Source organism: Ovis aries, chromosome 1 (genome assembly GCF_016772045.2).
Source record: "Ovis aries strain OAR_USU_Benz2616 breed Rambouillet chromosome 1, ARS-UI_Ramb_v3.0, whole genome shotgun sequence".
NCBI classification, from domain to species: Eukaryota; Metazoa; Chordata; class Mammalia; order Artiodactyla; family Bovidae; genus Ovis; species Ovis aries.
The window spans coordinates 70,260,287-70,285,937 of NC_056054.1; the positions used below are offsets into that span (position 1 = coordinate 70,260,287).

General features: G+C 38.9%; 1 protein-coding gene across 7 annotated transcripts in view; it reads left to right on the forward strand.

Annotated features, from left to right (window-relative positions):
* Positions 1-3,226: 3,226 nt before the first annotated feature.
* Positions 3,227-25,651, forward strand: part of MTF2 (metal response element binding transcription factor 2) — a 74,975-nt gene continuing 52,550 nt past the window's right edge. For 5 of the 7 annotated variants that reach the window (XR_006060081.2, XM_004002199.5, XM_027972188.2 and 2 more), the window contains exon 1: positions 3,227-3,464. Coding sequence is in view for 2 of the 7 variants with exons in the window: in XM_004002199.5 (XP_004002248.1) it covers positions 3,460-3,464 (5 nt within the window). In the remaining 5 variants the exon portion in view is untranslated. Of the gene's footprint in view, positions 3,465-23,994; positions 24,064-25,651 lie in introns of all 7 variants that reach the window. The other 2 variants (XM_042251034.1, XM_060411859.1) reach the window with 1 other exon arrangement.

Below are 25,651 nucleotides of genomic sequence, written 5' to 3' on the forward strand. Positions count from 1 at the left end.
AACCAACAAAATTCTGTAAAGCAATTATCCTTCAACTAAAAGAATAAATAAAAATTTTAAAGAAAGCATATGGTATTGAAAAAAGTTACACTGGACTTCATCAAAATTAAGAAACTCTAGTGCTTCAAAAGATACCACTAAGAAAATGAAAAGACAAACCATAGACTGGGAAAAAAATTTGCTAATCATGTATCTGATAAAGGATCTGTATCCAGGATATATATAGACTTCTTATAACTTGAAAAAAGACAAACAATACAGTTAAAAAGTGGGTAAAAGATTTGAATACATGCTTCGCCAAAAAAGATGTAAGAAGGGCTAATACGCACATGAAAAGATGCTCAACATCATTAGCCATTAGGGAAAATCACATTGAAATCATGAGGAACTACTTCATTCCCACTGGAAGATTAAAATTAAAAAGATAAGTAATAACAAATACTGGTGAGGATGTGAAGAAATCAGAACCCTCCCACATACTTTTCCTGCTCACATTTTGGAAAATAGTTTGGCAGTATCTTAAAAGGTTTAATATAAACTGACTATACAATGCAGCAATTCCAGGTGTAGGAATCTATCAAAGAAAAACAAAAACAAGTATCTACACAAGAGTTGTACACAAACATTCATAGCAGATTATTCATAGTAGCCCCAAACTGGTGAATACATGACAAAATAGAATACATTCATACAGTGGAGTACTATTCAACAATAGAAAGGAAAGAACTAGGGACACATGGTACAATGTGGATGAACCTCAAAAATATTGTGGTGAGTGAAAGAGGTCAGACCAAAAGACTACACATTGTATGAGTCCATTCATATGAAATGGCCAGAAAAGGCAAATCTACAGCAACAGATAACAGATTGCCTGGGGTGAGGAGTCGGAGAAGGCAACGGCACCCCACTCCAGTACTCTTGCCTGGAAAATCCCATGGATGGAGGAGCCTGGTGGCTACAGTCCATGGGGTCACAAAGAGTCAGACATGACTGAGCGACTTCGCTTTCACTTTTTACTTTCAGGCAGGGTAGAAGGAAATGGCAACCCACTCCAGTGTTCTTGCCTAGAGAATCCCAGGGGTGGCGGAGCCTGGTGGGCTGCCGTCTATGGGGTCGCACAGAGTTGAACATGACTGAAGCGACTTAGCAGAAACAGCAGGAGTTGGAACAAGTATTGATTATAAATGGACATAATGACTTTTTTTAGGGTGGTGAAAATCTTCTAAAACTGGATTGCGGTGATGGTTATACAATGTTAGTCTCTCCTGTTTTCATTTAGGGACCCAAAATGAAAGATATTCCATCACAGCACAAGCTTCCAGGATCACCACAGCAAGCAGGAGGGGATGTGCAACTGCTTCTTAAAGATTTTCCTAGAGAGTGATTGATTTTCTCATCCATTTTATAGGTAAAAATGAGTTACATAGCCATACCTAACTCTAGGTAAAATGCAATTAGTAAAAATGAGCTACACAGCCATACCTAACTCTACGTAAAATGCAATTTTACTCTTTGTCTGGAAGAAAGGAGAACCAGAATTTTTGTGAGCAACCCGTATGACCATCAGAGAAATACATAACAACAAAGAGTACAGTTTACTTGGACTGGAGTTGTTTTGCTTTGTACATCTGAGAGGTTCCACATTTGTTTCTTCTTAAGGTTCTAACCCATGGCAATATTGCTTCAGTTCAGTTCAGTCGCTCAGTCGTGTCCGACTCTTTGCGACCCCATGAATCGCAGCAGGCCAGGCCTCCCCATCCATCACCAACTCCCGGAGTTCACTCAGATTCACGTCCATTGCTTACTTAGCAGTAATTTCTGAGACCACCGTTACAGAAATTCTTTGCATTTTACTGTGACTCCCTCACTGCCCTCGATTCCCTGAGCACCTGGCTTCCTAAAATGAAATGATTGCACTTTTGTACTCATATGTTTACATAGGGAAAAAGTAAACTTTTTTTTTTTTTTTCCCAAAAAGACAGGCATCGTTGACTTCTCTAAGGTATAAAAGATCAGAACACTTTTGTGTGGCTAAAGAAGCTAAAAGTTAGACCAGTAAGTGGAAATTACAGGAAGGCAGATTGTACATTTATAAAAGGACGGACTTTCTAATTATTAGCGTTTGTGAAATCGGCAAGACTGCCTCCGAGGTACTGAACCACTAAAGATGTTGAAGCTGAGACTTGATGACCACTTGAAAGAATTGTTGAGGGGAATTCAGACCAAATGTTCTCTAAAACTGATGTTCTGTGATTAGATTTAGCTGCACAGCACGTATACCTTTTTAAAAATAAATTAAACTCTATTCAACCAGAAGTGTGAAGGGGATTGAAGACAAATTTATGAGAAAATAGGTTATTATAAAAGTGAAACTTGAAAGGTAGCAGATAGATTGAGGCTGTCTTCCTAGACGGGAAAACATGGTACTAATTATCCCTGTGAAGTAATGAGACAAAAATTAAAAATTATTTTTAGAGTATTTTGACAGTTATAAACAAAGGTACCATATGTGCCTATTAAGAGGAGTTGGGTTTTATCTAAGTAGAAGTCACAGAGATAAGCATTCACTCTGTCACTTAGGACATCTGCAGCAGAATATTCGTAGGCTAAGGGTCTGCTCTAGCACAAGAAAGTTTTATATTCCCAAAATAAACCACTTAGGACGAAATTATTCTCAGTTTTCATCACAATTATTAAGAATCTGCAAAGCAGATAAGCAGAGAAATCTTTCATCGTCGGGGAAAAAAGTGTGAAAATCTCCTGATAGGAAGGAATTTGGAGCTGGACAATAATCTCCGAACAAAATGTGATTCTGACGTCCCGGGCCTCTTCCCCGCTGAATGAAATTCGAACAGGCCTCAGGATAAAGGTAAGAGATTTTCTCCATAGAAAGAAAATTGGCAGGGCAAGACGTAAGGGGTACCGTTCTATTTGTCAGGAACAGAACATGCAACGTGAAAGCTGAACACAAGCTTCCCTCTGTAACAGAAAGAGCCAATACACCAGAGAACACCGTTCACTATTGTGTTAGCGCCGGCGGCGGAAGGACTTAGTTCACCACAAAGTCAAAGAGTCCTTCTTTGTTCAGTCCTAGCCGCGGACGCAGAGCGCGGTGTTCTTCCGCGCTCGCCCCGCAGTCCCCGCCCCCTCGCGGCTCTGGAGAGCTGCCATTCGGCACCGGAGGCGCTCCGCTCTCCCAGAATGCACCGGCAGTCCGCGGGAAACCAAAATGGCGAAGGGTTGTAGCGAAGTGGGCTGTGTTTGAGGCTGGTGTAAGAACGCTCACTCTACCCCTCCCCAACCCTCGTCCCCAGGACCTCGGTTTGTGCGTGTGTATGTGCGGGGTGCCCGGTGGGGCGGGTGCCTAGTAAGTGCTCGGACTCGCAAGGGAAGCGCCCACGGGGTCGTGATTGGTTGTTTTTTCCTGTATGAAGCGGTTGGCACCACTGAAGTGACCGAATGAGGTGAGAGACCTTGGCCTGGGAACCAGGCTCTTCCGGAGGAGGTGGAGGGGGTGGGGAGGAGGAAGAAAGGAAGCAAAAGGGAAAGATGGAGGCTCAAGGTGGGGGTGGGGGCTGCAGTATGTGTATGGGGGTGCCTTGAAAAGAATGGATGGAAAGGAGTAGTCAGTTGGGTACTGGAGAAAATAGGGTCTAAAGGAGCGAGCAGGGCATTGGGGGAAGTCGGTTGGAGGAACAAGATGAAACGTTGAGACGGGGAAGCTGTGTTTGGAGGGGCAGGAAGGAACCTGGGGGCGGGAGACGGTTGGAGGGGCAGGATGAACCTGGTGATGAGGGGGTGGGGAACCGAGGGGAGGAGCCATTAGGAAATGGGGACTGAGGGAGATGTTGGGGACCAGAGTGAAGGGGTTGTCTGGGACCTTAGAGGGCGCAAAGGGAAGTAGCCGCTTGAAACGAGGTGGGGGGTGAAATTGTATGGAATTGGAGTATGGGGTAGAGTAGAAGGGCAGGATGGAGTGTGAGGTTAAGGGGAACACTAAGTAGAGCCTGAGAGCAAACCCTGCAAACTTAAAGGGAAGAAGTGGAAGAAAAATGTGAGATGGGAGAGAGGTACCTTATATTCAGAGCCCACCAAAAATCGGAGGCAATTCTTCTGTTTAATTAAGTCTAACTCTTAATGCCTGCTCGGATGTAGATTTGTATCATTGTATTCACTTTACAACTGAGGTAATTACGGCTTAAGAGATTTTAACTAATTTGCCAAGATTTCTTAACATGTTTTAGTAGTGCCAGAACTCTTAACTGTGTTTTGCAATGTGGCGTCCTTGGTTGTTAGACTTTTTCTTTGGAAGCAACTAGCGGGAACAGATGAGATAGATTGATCGGGGTGATTTGATGAACTGTAAGGGTTCGAGAACAATGGGAAAAGGGGTATGAAATACTGTTCTGTTCTTTAAAACATTTAAGTTTGGTTGAAGATAGAGTCCATTTACTAATTCAAATATATAAACCTAGGTAGGCTTGTGTATAATATAAGAAAGCACCATGTGAGGTCAGTATAGAACTAGAAGTATGTATATAGTTCCTTATTTGACTCCAGATGCTCCGGTAGTAGTAACTTTCTCCTTCAGATTGATTCCAGGTGACCCTTCTGTACACCTTGGCTGTAGGTTGGTTTCAGTTTCATGTTTTCATTCTCGAGAATTTCTTTCTTTGGTAGTGGATTGTAAAGACAGTGCCTTTAAAAGTATTTAGTGTGGATAAAATAAAGTGTGCGTCAATTAATGAGTGACCTTTTCGGTGGTTTGAAATGCTTTAAATAGAATTGATTTGACTAAGCTTCAAGTGCCCAGTAGTTTTAGCAAGGAAAGAGCTGATTTTAAATTTCTGTTATATTCTTGGGCTTCACTGGGAGCTCAGCTGGTAAAGAATCCGCCTGCAATGCGGGAGCCCCCGGTTCGATCCCTTGATATTTGGAATGTTGTTCACTTTCCAAGCGTTTGTGGTGATAACTTGGGATGGGAATATGAGATGAAGCTTTTTGTTTTTATTTTTCTAGGTTTCCAAATATAAAAATCTATTTGAATTCACATTTTAAATTTGTTCGCCTCCATTTTTTTTTAAGTGCTAAAAATATTTTAAAATATTTGAATTAAGAGTGCACCTGTTTCCTGATACTGCACATTCATGTCAGTGGGCATTAACGAAATCTATACCTATCCGGATGAAGCGCTCTCACAGTTTTAGAAGTATAGAAATCATCTGGCTAAACATTATATCTAGGTAAAACAATGTATTTAATTATGCTGTTAATTACACCTGTTACCTCAGAATTCGAGTAGGAAATTAATTTTATTCCGTGTATTTTGCTATGGGTCATAAACTCTTTGATGTCATGGATTATAAATAGACCTTTTCATTAGACCTTTGACTGACAGGATACTTTGCTTTATATTTCAGCATAATCTTTACATCTGACTTTAGGAAACTGGCAGTATAGTGATAATCTAGTTTAACACATGGGGAAGTTTGCCTCTGAGCAGTTGCCAAGGCCAACATCTGTAGCTTGGTCGTTCTGAAAGTAAAATTTAACTCTAGTTAGTCTAAACTTCCATGAATGGTATTTCTTTGTTGATATATTATGCTTTGTTTTCCCTGTTCTTCAAGATTTGTTTCTTGTAGCACAATACAGTGTGTGTGTGTGTGTTCAATTGTTTCAGTCCTGTCTGAATCTTTGCGGCCATATGGACTGGAGCCCGCCAGGCTCCTCTGTCCATGGGATTCTCCAGACAAGAATACTGGAGTGGGTTGCCGTGTTCTCTTCCTGGGGCTCTTCCTGACCCAGGGATCTATCCTGCATCTTGTACATCTTCTGCATTGGCAGGCAGGTTCTTTACCACTAGTGCCACCTGGGAAGCCCAAAATACAGTATAACAACCTGGAACTGGACTATGATGGTTTCTCTGTGGATGTTTTTTAATGTGTTCGAGTAGTGTTCTCTAGTGGAACTTTTCTGCAGTGATGGCAGCTGTCTATATCTGCTGTACCCAGTATGGTAGCCATAGGCTCATGTGGTGTTAAATACTAGAAATGTAACTGGTGAGGCTGATAGTTGAATTTATAATTTAATATACTTCATTTAAACTAAAATTAAAATGGCCATATGTGACTGCTGTATGGGACGGCACAGTATTGCATCCGTTTATTAGGAATTGTCACACCCATTAACCATGGAAACCACACGAACCCGAGGTAAGGAACTATCTTTGAACTGAAGGGATTCACATTCCCTTTGTAACTTTTTAAGGTGAAGTAATCTTCATTTTTGCACACACCATGTCTTCTGTCATATATGTTTTCACATAACATTGCAAAAGAATAATGAAGGTAGCAATGTCTCTTGTCTTTTTTAAGATGCAAGATTCTTTTTCTTTTGTCAGAAACAACAGAAACGAGTTTTAGGAAAATTAGTTTACTTTGCTATTTAAAATAATTTGTTATTTTTACACATAAACTTTCAAACAGATACAAAGTGAACAGAAGTATAATGAGCTTTTCAATGGAAAATTTAGACATACTGAAATGCAGACATTAACTCTACACTTTAATAGCTTGAAATATAATGCCTGTTTTATATTTATAATGGCACCCCACTCCAGTACTCTTGCCTGGAAAATCCCATGGATGGAGGAGCCTGGTGGGCTGCAGTCCATGGGGTCTCGAACAGTTGGACACAACTGAGCGACTTCACTTTCACTTTTTACTTTCATGCATTGGAGAAGGAAATGGCAACCCACTCCAGTGTTCTTGCCTGGAGAATCCCAGGGACAGGGGAGCCTGGTGGGCTGCCGTCTGTGGGGTCGCACAGAGTTGGACACGACTGAAGTGACTTAGTAGTAGTAGTAGTATACATATACCTGGAAGCTTCCCAGGTGGGGTAGCGGTAGAGAACCTGCTTGCTCATGTAGGAGACATAAGAGACATCGGTTCATCCCTGGGTTGGGAAGATTGCCTGGAGGAGGGCATGGCAACAAGAATCCATGGGATTCTTGCCTGGAGAATCCCATGGACAGAGAAACCTGGCGGGCTACAGTCTATAGAGTTGCAGAGTCAGATGTGACTGAAGCGTCTTAGCGGGCAGGCACTCAGTCATAAGGGAGAGGCAGCATTTTGGGCTTCTCTGGTGGCTCAGTGGTAAAAAGTCCACCTGCAGTGCAGGAACCTCAGGAGACGCAGGTTCGATACTTGGATTGGAAAGATCCCCTGGAGGAGGAAAAGGCAACCCACTTCATTATTCTTGCTTGGGAAATCCCATGGACAGAGGAGCTTGGGGGCTACGGTCCATGGGGTTGCAAAGAGTTGGACATAACTGAAATGACTTAGCATGCACGCGTACATAATTCACATACATGTACTCTTTTAACTTACAAGTCAGTGATTTTTAGTATATTCAGAGTTGTGCAGCCATCACATCATTATCTAATTTCAGAATGTTTTCTTTACCCCCAGATGAAAGTCTGTATTCATTAGTAGTCACTCTTTATTCTTCCCTACCCCTACCCTGGACAACCACTAATCTACTTTCTGTGTTTGTATTTTGCCTATCTTGAACATTTCATACAAGTGGAATCATACATTTTTGAGGCCTTTTGTGTTCGGCTACTTTAACCTATTGTAATGTTTTCAAGGTACATCCATGTTGTAGCACTTGTAGTAAGTACTTCCTTTTTATGGTTAAAATATATTTCATTGTATGGACATAATACAGTTTGTTTATTCATTCATCGGTTCATTGACGTTTTATCCCCACTTTTTGGCTATTAATGAATAATGCTACTGTACACATATATATGCAGGGTTTGTATGGACATTACTTCCATTTCTTTTAGTTGCATAGCTATGAGTGGAATTACTGGGTCAGATGATACCTTTGTGTTTAAAGTTTTGAGGAGCTGCCAAACCGTTTTCCAAAGGCCCTGGACCCTTATATATCCTCACCAGCAACTACAGGGTTCCATTTTCTCCATATCCTTGCTTCTGCTGCTGCTGCTAAGTTGCTTCAGTTGTGTCTGACTCTGTGACCCCATAGACGGTAGCCAACCAGGCTCCGCCTGGGATTCTCCAGGCAAGAACATTGGAGTGGGTTGCCATTTTCTTTTCCAATGCATGAAAGTGAAAAGTGAAAGTGAAGTCGCTCAGTCGAGTCTGACTCTTAGCGACCCCATGGACTGTAGCCTACCAGGCTCCTCCATCCATGGGATTTTCCAGGCAAGAGTACTGGAGTGGGTTGCCATTGCCTTCTCCAAATCCTTGCTTATACTTGTCTTTTTGATTATAACCATCCTGCTGGGTGTGCAGTGGTATCTCATTGTGGTTTTGATTTGCATTGCCCTGATGGCTAATGCTGTTGCATGTTTTAAACCCTGTAGTTATTTGGGCTGTGGTATATCTTGTTTGAATAACTGCCTATTTAGGTCCTTTGCCTCTTAAAAAACAATTGGATTCTCTTTTTAGTGAGAGTTGTAAGCATTTTTGTGTATTTTGAATGCAAGTCCCTTATCAAATGTATGATGTACAGTTATCTCCTGTGGGTTGTCTTTTCACTTAATGATGTCCATTGAAACACAAAAGTTTTCCATTTTGAAGATGTTTGATTTATCCTCTTTTTCTTTTTTGCTTGTGTGTTTTGTTTTGTTTTGTTATCATTTTTTGGCTGTGGTGAGTCTTCATTGCTGCTGAGGCTTTTCTCTAGATAGGTGTGCCAATTTCTCATTGTGGTGGCCTGTCTTATGGAGCATAGGCTCTAGGGCTTCTGGGCTTCAGTAGTTGCAGCATATGGGCTAGGTATGTAAGGTTTCTGGCCTCTGGAGTGCTGGCTCAGTAGTTGTGGAGCTTGGGCTTAGTTGCTCCGCAGCATGTGGGATCTTCCTGGATGGGGGATCGAACGCATGCCTCCTGCATTGTATTCTTGACCACTGAGCTATCAGGGAAGTCCCTTGCTTGTGCATTTGATGTCATACCTAAGAAACCATTCCCTAATTCCAGTACAGTTTTGACAAATGGATATAATTACATATATATTCTATCATGGTATCATAGAATATTTTTTTCTTCCTAGTAAGCTCACATGTAGCTTTTCTTAGGCTCCTCCATCTCCCTAATTACAGTTCACTTTAATTTATATAATTCACCTAATATAAATACTGGAATCTTGGCAGTATGCACATCTGTTTAAATTTTTGTTTCATAAAACTGTAACTGCTGTCTTAGCTTGAAAAATTCCATTCTACAAGGAATATTATAGTAGTGGCTTAAGAATCTTAATATTATGTGGTGACAGTCCTAACCAACATTTTAAGGGTGTAACATAAAAGGTTTTTTAATGGCTTGTGAAGTCAGTTCTGTTACTTTGAATGGATAAAACTGAGTAGGGACTTAATGAGTTGTTATTCAGTCACTCAGTCTTTGTGGCCCCTTGAACTCTAGCACGTTTACTTCCAAATGTTCCCTAAGATGAATATATAAAAATTAGGGGAACAAGGTAATGTAAGGGATCCTTGTGATGATGGAAATATTAGTATCTTGACTGTATTGATGTTAATATTTTTGCTTGTGATATTATTCTGCAGTTTTCAAAGATGCTACCATTGGATAAGAGTTACGCAGAATCTATTATTTCTTACAGCTGTTTATAAAATACAATATCTCAAACTAAAATGTTTGATTAAAAAATAAAAATTAGGGGTACAAAAATGGACCAAATCAGGCATAGCAAGATGAGGTTAAATTTGGTTTGGTTTCAGTTGGTCAGGTTCTAAAAATAGTCAACTTTTGTTTTTCTCTACTCTTACTAGTGAAGTTTATATTGCAGATAAAGCTCCCACAATGTTTTTAGGTTGTAGTGGGGGGTTGAGGTGGAAAGACACAGTTGTCTACTGGAAAGTACTGACTGTATACTCAGAAGATTTGGGTTTTTGTTTAATCTACTAACTCTGCAGCAGTTTTAGTTAGTTCCTTTACTTACGAAACAGGGATGTTACCCACATGTGTTATTCGCAGGATTGCTGGGAGGGTCAAGAAGGAAAATAAAGGAGAAAGTGCTTTAAAAACTAGATGCAATGTAATTGTTTAGTATTATTTTCCAAAATCCTTTTCCTGAGGAGTTGTATAGAACAAGAGAAGTACCTATGATGAAACCTATACAATAAAAACACCCTCTGCAACTTTCCTCTCCAGATGACGAGTATGTCAAATAATGAATAATTTATTTTTCCCTATTCATAAGTATGACTTCAAACATGTAAGCTAAACTGCCATGTACCCTGTTGAGTATACTATTTTTAGAAGTGTTACTGAACCGAATGTTGAATTTTTAAAAACCATATTAAAATTTGAAAAATACCAGCTCTTGGTATTTTGGGTTGACCAGTGCTGCTATCCATGGGGTTGCTAAGAGTCGGACATGACTGAGCGACTTCACTTTTCGCTTTTCACTTTCATGCATTGGAGAAGGAAATGGGAACCCACTCCAGTGTTCCTACCTGGAGAATCCCAGGGACGGGGGAACCTGGTGAGCTGCCATCTATAGATGGGGTAGCACAGAGTTGGACACGACTGAAGCAACTTAGCAGTAGCAGCAGCAGTGCTGCTAACTCACCTTAGATAAGCACCCATAGAACTGAAAAACCAAACCAAAACAAAGACCAGTTTCCTAGAACTCACACCCTGGAGATTCTGATTTGAGAAATTCGGTGCAAGCTTTTGTATATTTTTGTGTTTAAAAATTCTTCCTAGTTGATTTTGTTTTGCAGCCAGGATTAAGAAGTACTGAATTTTGTTCTGGGATCAAGTTTAGCAACTTAGCAGTTCTTATTAAAACATTACTAAGAGCTTACAAAGGGAAGACTAATAATAGACATGTTTTTCATACTTGAAAAATATTTTAGTACCGTTTACATCATACTCATTTAAAATACTTTAAATAAGAGGTTAATAAAGTAGTTAATGGAACTTTGTAGACTGGGCACTCTGTGAACTGTTAAAGGTTTTGTAAAATTGCATTTAGGTGCTATGAATTAGAGAATTCTCTTTTCAGGGAAACATTTAAACAGAGGCTAGATCATCCACTTATTTAGGGATATTATAAGGAGGGTTTTTTGTTTTTGTTTTTTTCCATTAGCTAGGAAGTAAATGACCTGCTAGGAACTTCTTAGCTAAAATAAGGTTCTAGCCAGTGGACACTGGCTTTCCTTTAGGTTGATGGGATTTGTCAAAGGGAATTGAATCATTCTCCAAATCAAGTTTTTCCTGCGTGTCCTCTTTTATGTTTTTGTAGATCTCATAGTATTTTCCACTTTATGTCTAAATCTATCTCTTAGATTTTTCTTTTTCAAAAACAGGCTGCAGAATAGAATCTTTTTCCTTTTTTTTGTTTCAAGAGTTTTTGCTGTTCATTTAGAGAGGAACAAACAAAAGTGGTCATTTGCAAAGATTAAAAATTTAGAATATTCTTGTATTCACTGGTGCAGTGATTCTCAAAGTTGTTGGTCTCAGGAGCGCTTTACACTCCCTCTGTCCTTTAAAAAATATTTGTTTATTTTTGGCAGCATGGGGTCTTAGTCGAGGCATGGCTCAGGGGCTCTCTAGTTGCGGTGCGAGGGCTTAGTTGCCCTGAGTCATGTGGAATCCTAGCTCCCCAACCGGGGATGGAACCCGAGTTCCTGCGTGGGAAGGTGGATTCTTGACCATGGAACCACCAGGGAAGTGTCCCCCCTTTATACTCTTAATTATTGAGAATCACAAAAAATTTATCAAGAGTCATCTCTTAATATTTACTGATGATAAATTAAAACTAAGAAAATTTAAAAATGAAAATACTTACGTATATACCCCATTAATCTTAAAGAGTGAAATCATCATGTAGCATTTAGCCCCTGGAAAATTCCACGTTACAGTTGTGAGAGAATGAGTGAAAAAGGCAGATATGTCTTAATATTATTTTGAAACTAGCTATGACTTTGTAGACCTTGTAGATCCCTAGGGACCATACCTTGAGACTTTCTACTCCAATCTACTATTTTCTTTAGGGAGTTAGGGTGGTTTTATGCATTGCATGATGATTAACATTCCTAACCACCTCTGCTTAGGCAGATTTTTGTCAATTCTTAGAAAAAACTTGAGGCTCTCAAACATGACCTGCTTCAGCTTTGCCTTTCATATCTTCCAGCTTAACTGTAGGTGTACCCATCCTCATATCAGAAGAAATGTATCTTTTTTGATTCAAGGTTAGTCTTTCCCTTAAAGATTCAATTTCTCTTACTTGTGTTTTCAGTTATCTTTTGGTATCTTCCTTTCATATTAGGAAAATGGTCAAGACTCTTCATACTTAAAACAGAAAAAGGCATTCACCTTAACCTTGTATCCTCATGCATATGTTTGTAGGCTTCTCTTTTCTATGTAGTCAGGAAAACATGTTCTTTGAAAACATAGTTTCAACTTCAGCTCTCATTTAGTTTTATTATTAGATATTATAACATATATATACTTGTAGAAAATTTAAATATGAAAAAACTTTGAAAATTAATCTATCACCCTGACAGCTACCAAAAATGCTTTTTTAAGTCTCACTGACTTCAGTTCAGTTCAGTTCAGTCGCTCAGTCGTGTCCGACTCTTTGCGACCCCATGAATTGCAGCACGCCAGGCCTCCTTGTTCATCACCATCTCCCGGAGTTCACTCAGACTCATGTCCATCGAGTCCGTGATGCCATCCAGCCATCTCATCCTCGGTCGTCCCTTTCTCCTACTGCCCCCAATCCCTCCCAGCATCAGAGTCTTTTCCAATGAGTCAACTCTTCGCATGAGGTGGCCAGAGTACTGGAGTTTCAGCTTCAGCATCCTTCCCTCCAAAGAAATCCCAGGGTTGATCTCCTTCAGAATGGACTGGTTGGATCTCCTTGCAGTCCAAGGGACTCTCAAGAGTCTTCTCTAACACCACAGTTCAAAAGCATCAATTCTTCGGCACTCAGCCTTCTTCACAGTCCAACTCTCACATCCATACATGACCACAGGAAAAACCATAGCCTTGACTAGATGGACCTTAGTTGGCAAAGTAATGTCTCTGCTTTTGAATATGCTATCTAGGTTGGTCATAACTTTTCTTCCAAGGAGTAAGCGTCTTTTTCATGGCTGCAGTCACCATCTACAGTGATTTTGAAGCCCCAAAAATTAAAGTCTGACACTGTTTACACTGTTTCCCTGTCTATTTCCCATGATGTGGTGGGACCAGATGCCATGATCTTCGTTTTCTGAATGTTGAGCTTTAAGCCAACTTTTTCACTCTCCTCTTTCACTTTCATCAAGAGGCTTTTTAGTTCCTCTTCACTTTCTGCCATAAGGGTGGTGTCATCTGCATATCTGAGGTTATGGATATTTCTCCTGGCAATCTTGATTCCAGCTTGTGTTTCTTCCAGTCCAGCGTTTCTCATGATGTACTCTGCATAGAAGTTAAATAAGCAGGGTGACAATATACAGCCTTGACGGACTCCTTTTCTTATTTGGAACCAGTCTGTTGTTCCATGTCCAGTTCTAACTGTTGCTTCGTGACCTGCATACAGATTTCTCAAGAGGCAGGTCAGGTGGTCTGGTATTCCCATCTCTTTCAGAATTTTCCACAGTTTCTTGTGATCCACAGAGTCAAAGGCTTTGGCATAGTCAATAAAGCAGAAATAGATGTTTTCTGGAACTCTCTTGCTTTTTCCATGATCCTTATGTCTGAGTTTATTTTTCATTTATGCTAAACTTTAGAATTTCCTTTAGTTGGGTAATACATGTAGTTGACTAAAAGTATCAGAGTACAGAAACAGAAGGATTTAAAATCAAAAGCTACAGTCTTGAGGCCTTCTGAGTCCTGTTTTGTGAGGGAATTGCTTTCTTTTTAAGTGTTACATTCCTTTGTTCTGTTGATTATTTCTATAATGCTAAATGATACTTTTTATACTATTTGATTTATTCACTTTAGACATTTTGCTGGATAAAGACATTCCTGTTGCAGTAAAGATTCAGTTCACTTAGGCCCTACATCTCTTTTCTCCTTTCCAGTTTTGGGTTTTTTGTTGGTTAGTTCTTTAACTTAAACCTTCTTTCATATTCTGTCAGCTTTAGACTTTATTCCTCTACTGTAAGGCAAATTGAAAAGTCCCTTCCTTTGCTTTGATTTCTCTGCCTCCTTCCACTGCTTCATTTTTGTTATCTTTACATTCCTTTTCAGTCTTAATTTTTTTTTGCCTTTTTGTAATCCAGACTGGTTGCTCTCTAGATTTTTTTCATGGCTGCCATTATGGGGATTCTCTATGTTGCTCTCTTGGGTTGGGTGTTCTATTTCTTGCATCCCATGATTTTTCTTTCTTAGAGGATATTTCCTCACTTAACTAGAGCCAAATCCTCAAATCTTGGTTTAAGATCTTAACATTTATTTTATATACCTTCAGTTTTTCAAATTTAGTTTGGTTGATTGGGATTCTAGTTTGAAAATTATTTTTCTTCGCAATTTTGAGGCAATCCATTGTCTTAGAGAATCTAGTGTTTCTCTTAAGTTTAAGTCTAATTCTGATTCTTATTCTTTTGTAAGTAACTTGATTTTTCTCTTTGGAAGTTTATTGTGTCTTCTGTTTTCATTATTATGCAGTTTCATGTGAATTTAGGGTTTTTGAAAATCAGTACCTTGAAAGTCTTATTATTTTGAAGATTTCTGTCGTCTTTCCATCTTGGGAAATTTCCTTTCAGTTCAGTTCAGTGTCTCAGTTGTGTTTGACTCTCTGTGACCCCATGGACCGCAGCATGCCAGGCCTCCCTGTCCATCGCCAAATCCCGGAGTTTACCCAAACTCGTGTCCATTGAGTCGATGATGCCATCCAACCATCTCACCCTCTGTTGTCCCCTTCTCCTGCCTTGAATCTTTCCCAGCATCAGGGTCTTTTCAGATTTCCTTTTATTATTATTTAAAAAATAATCCTTCACATCTGTTAGATTGTTTGTTACCAAAAAGACAAATAACAAGTATTGGTGAGGATGTAGAGAAAGGGAATCCTTGTGCACTGTTGGTGGGAATGTAAATTGGTGCAGCCACTACGGAAAACAGTATGAAAGTTCCTCAAAAAATTAAAAACAGAACTACCATATGATCTAGCAATTCCATTTCTGGGTATTTATTTCAAGAAAATGGGAGCAGTAACTGGAAATGGTACACAGTTGACCTAAAAGGACACAGGTTTGAAGTGTGTGGATTCCACCTATTATGTGGATTTTTTTCAATAAAAGAGTACCTGTATTTTCACTTTATAGATCTTTAAATTAAGTAAGTGTTGGGGGAAAGTTTGTTTGATTAGAGATCACAAAATGTGGAATCATATGAGCTAGAATTTGATGGTAATTCTATCCAAGACTATTTCAGCTTACTGACTTTGAGTTATCAGTTCTTTTGTTTTTGAGTCAGAGATAGGAGCACTCAGATTTTTGATTGTGCGTTGGTGTGGGGGTTGGTTGGTGCCTCTAACCTCCAACTTGTTCAGCGGTCAACTGTATATACCTCCCATGTTCATTGCAGCACTAAATTTATAATAGCAAAGACTTGGAAACAACCTGAGTGCTTATCAATAGATGAATGGATAAAGAAAATGAGGTAGGGTTGTATAGGTGTGTGTATAATGAAATATTCAGCCATTAAAAAGAATGAGATCTTGCAATTTGTGACAACAAAATGATTGGATCTTGAGGGCATTATGCTTAGTAAAATGAGTCAGAGAAAGACAGATATTGTATGATCTAAAACAACAATAGCAACCAAAAAACCTAAGCTCATAGATACAGAGAACAGATTGGTGATTGCCAGATTATGGGTGTGGGTTGGACAAAATGGGTGAAGGAGGTCAAAAGGTACAAACTTCCAGTTATAAAATAAAGTTTGGAGATATAATGTACAGCATGGTGACCTATAATTAATATGCTGTATTGCATATTTGAAAGTTGCTAAGACAGTAGAAGTTAAAAGTTCTCATACAAGAAAAAAGATTGTGACTGATGTTAACTAGACGTATGGCTAACTGATGTTAAACCAAACTTTAATTGTCATTTCAAAATATATACAAATATCAAATCATACTGTATACCTGAAACTAGTATAGCATATGTCAGTTGTATCTCAATGAAAGATAAATGTTAACTAACAAAAATAAATTAAGTGCTGTGGAAATGTATTTCTAGATAGGAAAAGATGTTTCAAACTACTGTTACAATGTTTTTTTTTAATGGCTTATTACAGAGCAGTATATAGAGTAACCTGATTTGGGGGGTGGGGTCGCAGAGCTATGTGGACGTGAGTCTGAGTGAACTCCGGGAGTTGCTGATGGACAGGGAGGCCTGGCTGCGATTCATGGGATCGCAAAGAGTGGGACACAACTGAGCGACTGACCTGAACTGATGTAATTCTTAAAATTTGTTGACTTTAATTGGAGGATAATTGCTTTATAATATTGTGATGGGTTTTGCTCTATATCGACATGAAAGTAGACCTGGTTTTTAGAGATGATAATACAAATCCACACGAGTCAAAAAAATTTATTTGTCCTATGCATTATCTCTTGGTTGATGGCCTCATTTCTTTTATATTGTCCATTTTCTTGATCATTTACCCTACTCCCCACCCTCACTCCCCAATATTCTGGGATATTTTTATTGACTTATTTTTCCTGTTCAATTAAACTTTTTCTTAAATCTTATTTTTAATTTCTAGGAGCTTGTCTGTGGATTCTGATTGTTCCTTTTTTACATCATCATGTTTTCAGTTTTTGGATGCAACATATTTTTAATTTTTTTCTGTGTGTATTTTTAGACTCTATTTATTTGCTAGCTAGCTGCACTGGGTCTTAGTTGCCACACATGGAATCTTTGATCTTTGTTGCAGCTTGTGGGATCTTTAGTTGTGGCATGCAGACTCTTAGTTGTGGCTAGTTTCCTGACTAGGAATCAGTCTGGGGTCCCCTGCATTGGAAGTGCAGAGTCTTAGGCAGTGGACCACCAGGGAAGTCCCTGGACATTGTCCTCCCCCCCCCCCCCCCCACTTTTTGGCTATTATGAATAATGTTACTGTAAACATACATATGCAGGGTTTGTATGGACACGTGCTTCCATTTCTCTTTTAGGTATGTAGCTATGAGTGGAATTATTGGGTCAGATGATATCTGTTTAAAGTTTTGAGGAACTGCCAAACCATTTTCCAAAGGCCCTGCACCCTTTATAGCCTCAGCAGCAACAATGAGGGTTCAGTTTCTCCACATCCTTGCTTGTACTTGTCTGTCTTCTTGACTATAACCATCCTTGTGGGAACTTACCTGTTGGTTCAGTGGTTAAGAATCCTCCTTCCATTGCAGGGGACATGGGTTCAGTCCTTGGTCTAGGAATTAAGATCCCACATGTTGTGGGGCAGCTAAACCTGCACACCATAACTATAGTCCCCATGTGCTGTGGATACTGAGCCTGTGCTCTGCAGCTGGACAGTCCATGCACCGCAACGAGAGAAGCCTGAGCACCACAACTAGAGAGCCTGAGTTCTGCAGCCGCTGAGCCTGCAAGCTCTAGAGCCCTTGCTCTGCAGCTAGAGAAGTGCGCGTGCTGCAGCGAAGACCCAGCACAGCCAAAAAATACAAAATACCAAACCATGCTAGTGGGTGTGCAGTGGTATCTCTTGTGGTTTTGATTTGCATTACCCTGATGGTTGATGTTGTTGAGCATGTTTTAAACCCTATAGTTATTGGCCTGTTGTATACCTTCTTTGAAGAACTGTCTATTTAGGGCCTTTGCCTATTTGAAAAATTGGATTCTTTCTTTTTTTTTTTTTTCACTGAGAGTTGTAAGCATTCTTTGTACATTTTGGGTACAAGTCCCCTATCAGATGTATGATATGTAATTATTTTCTTCTGTGGGTTGTCTTTTCACTTGATGGTGTCCTTTGAAGCACAAAACTTTTGATCAAGTTTAATTTATCCCTTTTTCCTTTTTCACTTGTGCTTTTGATGTCATCTGAGAAACTGTTTTCTAACACAGAGTCACAAAAGATTTACATTCTTTTTTTCTAAGAATAGTGTTAGCTCTTACATTTGATTTATGATCCATTTTGTGTAAATTTTTGCATACAGTGTGAAGTAAGTATCCAGCTTCATTCTTTTTTTTTTTTAATTCTATTATTTGTCAGCTCTGCTTGGTCTTTGTAGCTGTGTGGGCTTTTCTCTAGCTGTGGGAAGCAGAGGCTACTCTACTTGCCATCCACGGGCTTCTTACCACAGTGGCTTCTCTTATTGCTGAGCTTAAGCTCTAGGGATTTGGGCCTCAGTAGTTGTGCACAAGCTCAGTAGTTGTGGTGCACAGGCTTAGTTGCTCCGTGGCATAAGGGATCTTCCTGAATCAGGGATCAGACTCCTGTTCCCTGCATTGGCACGCGTTTCTTTGTCACTGAGCCACCAGGGAAACCCCGGCTTTATTCTTTTTACATTTACCAATTCCCTAGAACCATTTGTTAAAAAAACTCTTCTTTCTCCATGGAATTATTTTGGCAGTCTTTTCAAAGATCAGTTGATCATAAATGTAATGGTTTGTTTCTGGAGTCTTAATTTCATCCCACCCATTTATTTTTGTGTGCTTATGCCTGTATCATAATGTCTTCATTACCATTGTTTTTAAGTTCCGAAATTGGGAAGTACTTACAGTAGTTTTGTCATTCTTTTTCAAGGTTATTTGGGTATTTGTTCCTTCATGTGAATTTTAGGATCTGTCAGTTTCTGCAAAAAAAAAAGGCAGCTGGGATATTGATAGGTACTGCTTCAAATGTGTAGATCAGTTCGGGAAATATTGCCATCTTAACAGTGTTAACATCTATGAGCTTAAATGAGTTGACTTTTTTTCCATTCATGTAGGTCTTATTTAATTCCTGTCTCTGTTGTTGTGTAGTTGCCATTGTATAAGCTTTCCACTTTTTGGTTAGATTTATTCCATAAATATTTTGTCCTTTATGGTGCTATTGCAAATCAAATTTTTTCTTAATTTCATTTCTGATTGTTCATTGCTAGTTTATAGAAACAGTTGATTTTTGTATGTTAATCTTGTATTCTGCAACCTTGCTGAACTGATTTATTAGTGTTAGTAGTTTGTGTGTGTGTATATGTGTGTGTATTCTGAATCACTACTTGAGTTTTATAGCATACTTTTCCCTCATAGAATCAATTTTGGTGACATCATGAATATTGATGACATTGTTTCTTAAAGCTAATCTATGGAATAATTAAAATAATTATATAAAGGTGTACACACACCCACACCCCCCACACCCCCCAAATGGCCTAGTGGTATTTTTCCCTACTTTCTTCAATTTAAGTCTGAATTTGGCAATAAGCGGTTCATGATCTGAGCCACAGTCAGCTCCATGTCTTGTTTTTGCTGACTGTATAGAGCTTCTCTCATCTTTGGCTGCAAAGAAAATAATCAGTCTGATTTTGGTATTGACCATCTGGTGATGTCTGTGTGTTGAGTCGTCTCTTGTGTTGTTGGAAGAGGGTATTTGTTATGACCAGTGCGTTCTTTTGGCAAAACTCTGTTAGCCTTTGCCCTTCTTCATTTTGTACTCCAAGGCCAGACCTGTTACTCCAGGTATCTCTTGCCTTCTGCCTTTTGCATTCTAATCCCCTATGATGAAAAGGACATCTGTTTTTGGTGTTAGTTATAGAAGGTCTTGTAGGTCTTAATAGAACCATTCTACTTTAGCTTCTTTGGGATTTGTGGTTGGGCATAGACTTGGATTACTGTGATATTGACTGGTTTACCTTGGAAACAAAGATCATTCTGTCATTTTTGAATTTGCACCCAAGTACTGCATTTAGGACTCTTCTGTTGACTGTGAGGGGCTACTTTGTTTCTTCTAAGGGATTCTTGCTGACAGTAGTAGATATAATGGTCATTGGAATTAAATTCACCCATTCCAGTCCATTTTAGTTCACTGATTCCAAAATATTGATGTTCAGTCTTGCCATCTCCTGTTTGACCACTCCCAATTCCTGTTTGACCTAACATTCCAGGTTCCGATGCAATATTGTTCTTTACAGCTTTGGACTTTTCCATCACCAGTCACATCCGCTGCTGGGTGTTATTTTTGCTTTGGCTCCGTGTCTTCATTCTTTCTGGAGTTATTTCTCCACTCTTCTTCAGTAGCATATTGGGCACCTCCCGACCTGGGGAGTTCATCTTTCAGTGTCATATCTTTTTGCCTTTTCATCCTGTTCATGGGGTTCTCAAGGCAAGAACACTGAAGTGGTTTGCTATTCCCTTCTCCAGTGGACCACGTTTTGTCAGAACTCCCCTCCATGACCTGAAAGTTCTAGGACCCGCAATACGAAAGTTCTAGGATCCACAACAGATTTCCCAACCTGGGAATCTGGCAAAGGGACTGAAAACCTCCAGGGAATTTGACTTTAAAGTTATTAATAGACATCAGAAAAAGAACTTTGAGCTCTTTGAGGAGTGTCTGGCACAAATAGCACTTTACTATTGCTAGGTGAGTTTTTGTTTCTTTTTTAGAATTATAGTTTTATAATATTAAGATGTTTTAAACATACAGAAACAAAATAAACCAGTTTTCAACCACAAGAGAGATGATAATTTCCTTCCCACAGTTTAAGGTTTCCTTATGGATACTTGAACCTCTCTACTGACAGTGTGAGGACTTTTCTATAGCAGTTCATGAATTGTATTAGAAGAGTGGTTTATGCAGCCCTGGTTGAGTGTTCTTATCTATTACTAACAGTGTATTTATACTGAATTTCAGAGAATTCTCATGTAGTTTTGGGTTCTAACGACATTGCCTTTTTTTTCTGTTTTTTTTTTTTTTAAAAAGGGATTTGTGAATTTCTTTTATTCTTATTGAAGTGTAGTTGATTTACAGTGTTGTATTTGTTTCAAGCGTACAGCAAAGTGATTGTTATGTATTTTTTTTCAGGTTCTTTTGCCTTATAGTTACTATAAAATATTGAGTATAGTTCCCTGTGCTGTACAGTAGGTCCTTGCTGGTTATCTGTTTTTATACATAGTGTGTATATGTTAGTCCCAAACGCCTCTAATTTATCCCTCTCCCCTCTTTTCCCCCTTGATAACCCACAAGTTTGTTTTCTTGTTCATTTTCATTTTTAAAGATTCCACATAAACCGATATCTAATATTTATTTTTCTCTATCTGGCTTACTTCACTTAGCAGGATAATCTCTTGGTCCATCCATATTGCTGCAGATGGCATTGTTTCTTTTTTTGTGGCTGAGTTATTTTGCATTTTGGGCTTGTCAGGTGGCTCAGTGGTAAAGAATCTGCCTGTCAGTGCAGGAAACGGGGTTCAATCCCCAGGTCAAGAGAAGGAAATGGAAACCCACTCTAGTATGCTTGCCTGGGAAATCCCATGGACAGAGGACCTGACAGGCTGTTCAGTCCTTGGGGTCACAAAAGAGTTGGACGCGCCTTAGCAGTTAAACAGCATTAGCGTTGTCGGTTTTGTTGTTTTAAATCTGTGGTTACCTGCTATCTATTGTATGCAGTATAGCTAATTATTGCATGTAAGATAACTGTTCATCTCATAACTAATATCATGAGGGATATGCACACTGATATTACTAGCTACATAATAAAATGTCATTGTGGAGACATTCTGTTTTCTATTTGCACAGTTTAGATGACGTGGATATTATGATGAAAAGGCACCGACTATCTTTTAAAAAAAATCCAATATAGTTTTGAAATGTTATACTGTCTCTAAATGTTTGGTATTTCTTTGCTGTTCCAAAAACACTTGATATGTTATATTTAAGTGTCATTTACAATTTTTTAAAAAAGTAATGATCTTTTATTAATAGTTTATAAAAATCTTTATGTGATCACAAAATATACTTGTTGTAAAAGCCTGAACATACGAAAGTGTTCTATAAAACTGATATTTTTTCCTAAATTTGAAGGTGTTAAAGTATATTTTCTGTAATTTCACGAAGAGAGCCAAAGCCACACTCAACTGAAATTGTAAACACCTCTGTCATTGCCTGACCTGTTAGATGGCTAAGCTATTTTTAATTCTAGAGGATATAGGCTGAAACTGAGGTTGGGGTGGAGAATTGCCTCTTCTGCTTTTAGTTTCAGTCTTCAAGTGAGGTGAAATTAAGGCAATTAAAAGGTTTTTGGCTTTTTCTATAGTAAAATATGTGCATTCATAGGATAGTGATATTTGCTTGATAGGTGGATTTTTTTTTAACTTATATATGTGTATTGGTGAATATAAGCTTTGATTAATTTTTTTAAGAGATAATTATTAAGTACCTGTTGTTTTCTGCCAGACACTATGTAAAGTTTTAGAGAGCAATATATTTCTTTTCACTTGTAATTTGAAATGCAAATTCCATTTGTTAGAAGTTGTTAGGTGATACATTCCTAGAAAATTCTTTGATTCTGTTTTTAATATATGTTTTACACAGTAGTCAGACTTAATCATCAGTTTATGAAAGAGTAGGTTTGTTAGACTATTAATATTTATGGTTAGTAAATAACCTAGTTTCAACAGTCTCTTCATTCTTTAACCAGTAGCTTATATTAATGGTTAAGTTTGCCCATCCCAAAACATCTTTTGATCTCTGAGGAGCTTAAAAAGTGTAAGCTAAACTCAGCCTGTTTGTAAAGCCCCATGTAATCTGGCATTGGCAACCCACTCCAGTACTCTTGCCTGGAAAATCCCAAGGGCGGAGGAGCCTGGTAGGCTGCAGTCCATGGGGTCGCTAAGAGTTGGGCACGACTGAGTGACTTCACTTTCATTTTCACTTTCATGCATTGGAGAAGGATATGGCAACCCATTCCAGTGTTCTTGCCTGGTGAATCCCAGGGAAAGAGGAGCCTAGTGGGCTGCCGTCTGTGGGGTCGCACAGAGTCGGACACGACTGAAGTGACTTAGCAGCAGTAGCGGCAATCTGGCATTTAAGCTCAGTGATCATAGTTGACTTTGGAATGGTTAACTTCAATAAACAGCTTTTATTGCTTATTTTCCCTAACCTACTCTATTAGGTACATCTGATACGTTACTATCTCCTTTTTCTCAGTCGTCTTTTTTTTTTTTTTTTTTAAATGCTATTTCTCTCTCTGGGTTATCTTTCCATTTCTGTGGTGACTATTTTCCTTAGAGGATTGTTTTGATCATCTTTTAAAAGAGTTTTCGTAAGATTCCCAGATTTGACTTTCATAAACTTTTCGCTTTTCTTAGTGGGCTGGAGGTAGTGTCCTGACATAAGGTTGTCAGCTTTTTATTTTGGAAAGTAAAAGTGTTTAAAAAAACTGCCACTTATCACCATTATTTTGTAAAAGAAGATATATTTCAGCTCCAAGAACGTGAAAAGGATATGCTCTCAAAATACAGAATGGTCTATCAGGTGATTAACTTAATTAAAGCTTAATATAATTTTAACTTAATTAAAGCTCAGTATATCCTTGCTTTTCTTACTTTGTTGTAGATTGACCCTGGTCTGTGGACTTAATTACATTTGAGAACTGACTTAAAACAGTAAGATTTTTGAGCTAGTTCAAGGGGAAGGGAGTGTGGGTAGTTCTGTGAAAAAACTGTGAAGTGTATCTTAATGTATGAAGGGCTTCAGAATAATCCTTCATGAAAAAGCCCCCTACTTTTTCTTCATATGACTTTTCATAAAGCGGCTGTTAATATTCTGTAGAACTGTTATTCCAGAACTGTTACTTCCTTTGGGAAACACTGCTGTAGATGTTGATGTTACCAAGAGTATTTCTTAACTTTAATAATTTTCTAATATTCATCAAAATATTGCTTGCTGAGTATAAAACATCAAATAGTTGTAAAATTAAAAAAATTTTAACAAAAATACAGTTTGTCTGTTCCCGCTACCTTTCTTAGAGGCAACTGTTTTTAACTTTTAGTATTTCTTCTTTTTATTCTTTTCCCCAAAGGTACAGTTTATTAGTTCCAACAGGAGAACAAAAATAAAGTCACAAAGCAAGCCGGACAGACAGAGTGAGGTAGGTTTTTAAAGTGGATTAGATGGCAGGTTCCTTGCTCTCATCAGGGCACAGGTGTAACAGGTCTCCATTTTTGATGGACGGTTTGAAACAGGATAGACAAATGGTCACATCTGCCTTTGCGCAGACAAGTTAAGGAAAACTAGTAAGAGCAGCTAGTTTTAAAGTTTAATAATTATCTGCCAAGGTGGAAGTGTCTAGTTTAACTCAGATTCTTTTCGCACTGTATGGTAGACTTTTCGGCAGTGTCGGCTTTCCAGGTGATGCTGCTGGTAGAGAACCTGTATGCCAGTGCAGGAGACATGGTTTCATCCCTGGGTAGGGAAGATCCCCTGGAATAGGAAATGGCAGCCTGCCCCAGGAGCTACTGAGCACAGACACATCTGCAGTAAAGAGATAAGTTTTTAAATTTTCATCCTAAATTTAACAGTCAACCTCCATGCATTCAAAACTGATAAACAGAGTTTTTTGATGTGAGGAATATTCAGAAGCTTCATGATGTGAACCTCTTGATGTATTTTCTCCAGATGGCTTGAACCTAATCATGTTTTGTCAATTATTTTTATTGCAACCTGTGTTTTGGTGACTTGATGCCCAGCTAGCTTCACCACCAAGAAATTGCCCTTGCCTAGGGTCCGCTTGATGTTGTAGAAACCCACCTGGAAGGGCTTCTGCTGGCCCTGGCCCCAAGCCCGTGGGGTCCGTGCCTCACCTCCACTGTGGCTCTGGGCATACTAACGGTGGTGGCTGGGACACCTCTCGCCTCATGACGCACCCCCCCACCTTCGGCCCCACCCCCTTCCGCTGCCCGCATGCTGCTTGTTAGCTCTCCTGTTTCTTCTTTATATTGCTAAAGAAAACGTAGCTGTGTGTTGATTCATCAGTTTGAGAATTTTCTTCCTGTGATGTTAAATGAGAATTTTTTCTCATTTAGTCTCTTCCAACATTCTTTCAGTATGGTTATACAAAAAATTTCAAACTCCATTTTCCTTTGTAGGATTTTATAAAAATAGCTTACATATGAGCCACGTAGAGTATGATGTTACAGAGTAATCATGAGGCTTCGGTGAGTTAATACATGCACAGATCTTAGAACAATGTCAGAAATTTGTTACATATTTTAAGCTTTTATCTCTAGAATTCTTTTCTTATACAACTGTATTTCAAAGTTGTTTCACCTAAAATTAAAATTGGCTTAGTTTTCTGTGAACATTGAAATATTCACTCATCTTGCCACAGTTTGTAAAATGTCTTGAAGTGTACTTTTCGAGATCTGTTGTGTAACTTAATCAATCATGTTTATTTTTCTTGAAATATTCTCCTGGAGCTCTTCTGGAGTTCTGCTCTAATCTGTACTTGTAGCTCTAAAAGATGTCTTGGGGCTTGCCTGCACCATCATTCCTTTGCCTGTCTGCTGTGTTGACTCCCTTGTATCCTATGTCTGCCTTTTATTTGGTTTACTCCCACTCTTTGGTATCTTCTGTAAAGGTCAGAGAAAGTGTGTTTGGGGATAAGTCTTTACAGATTTCATAGGCTTGAAAATACTCTTGCACTGCCTTCATTCTTTTTTTGGGTTGAAGACAAGAGG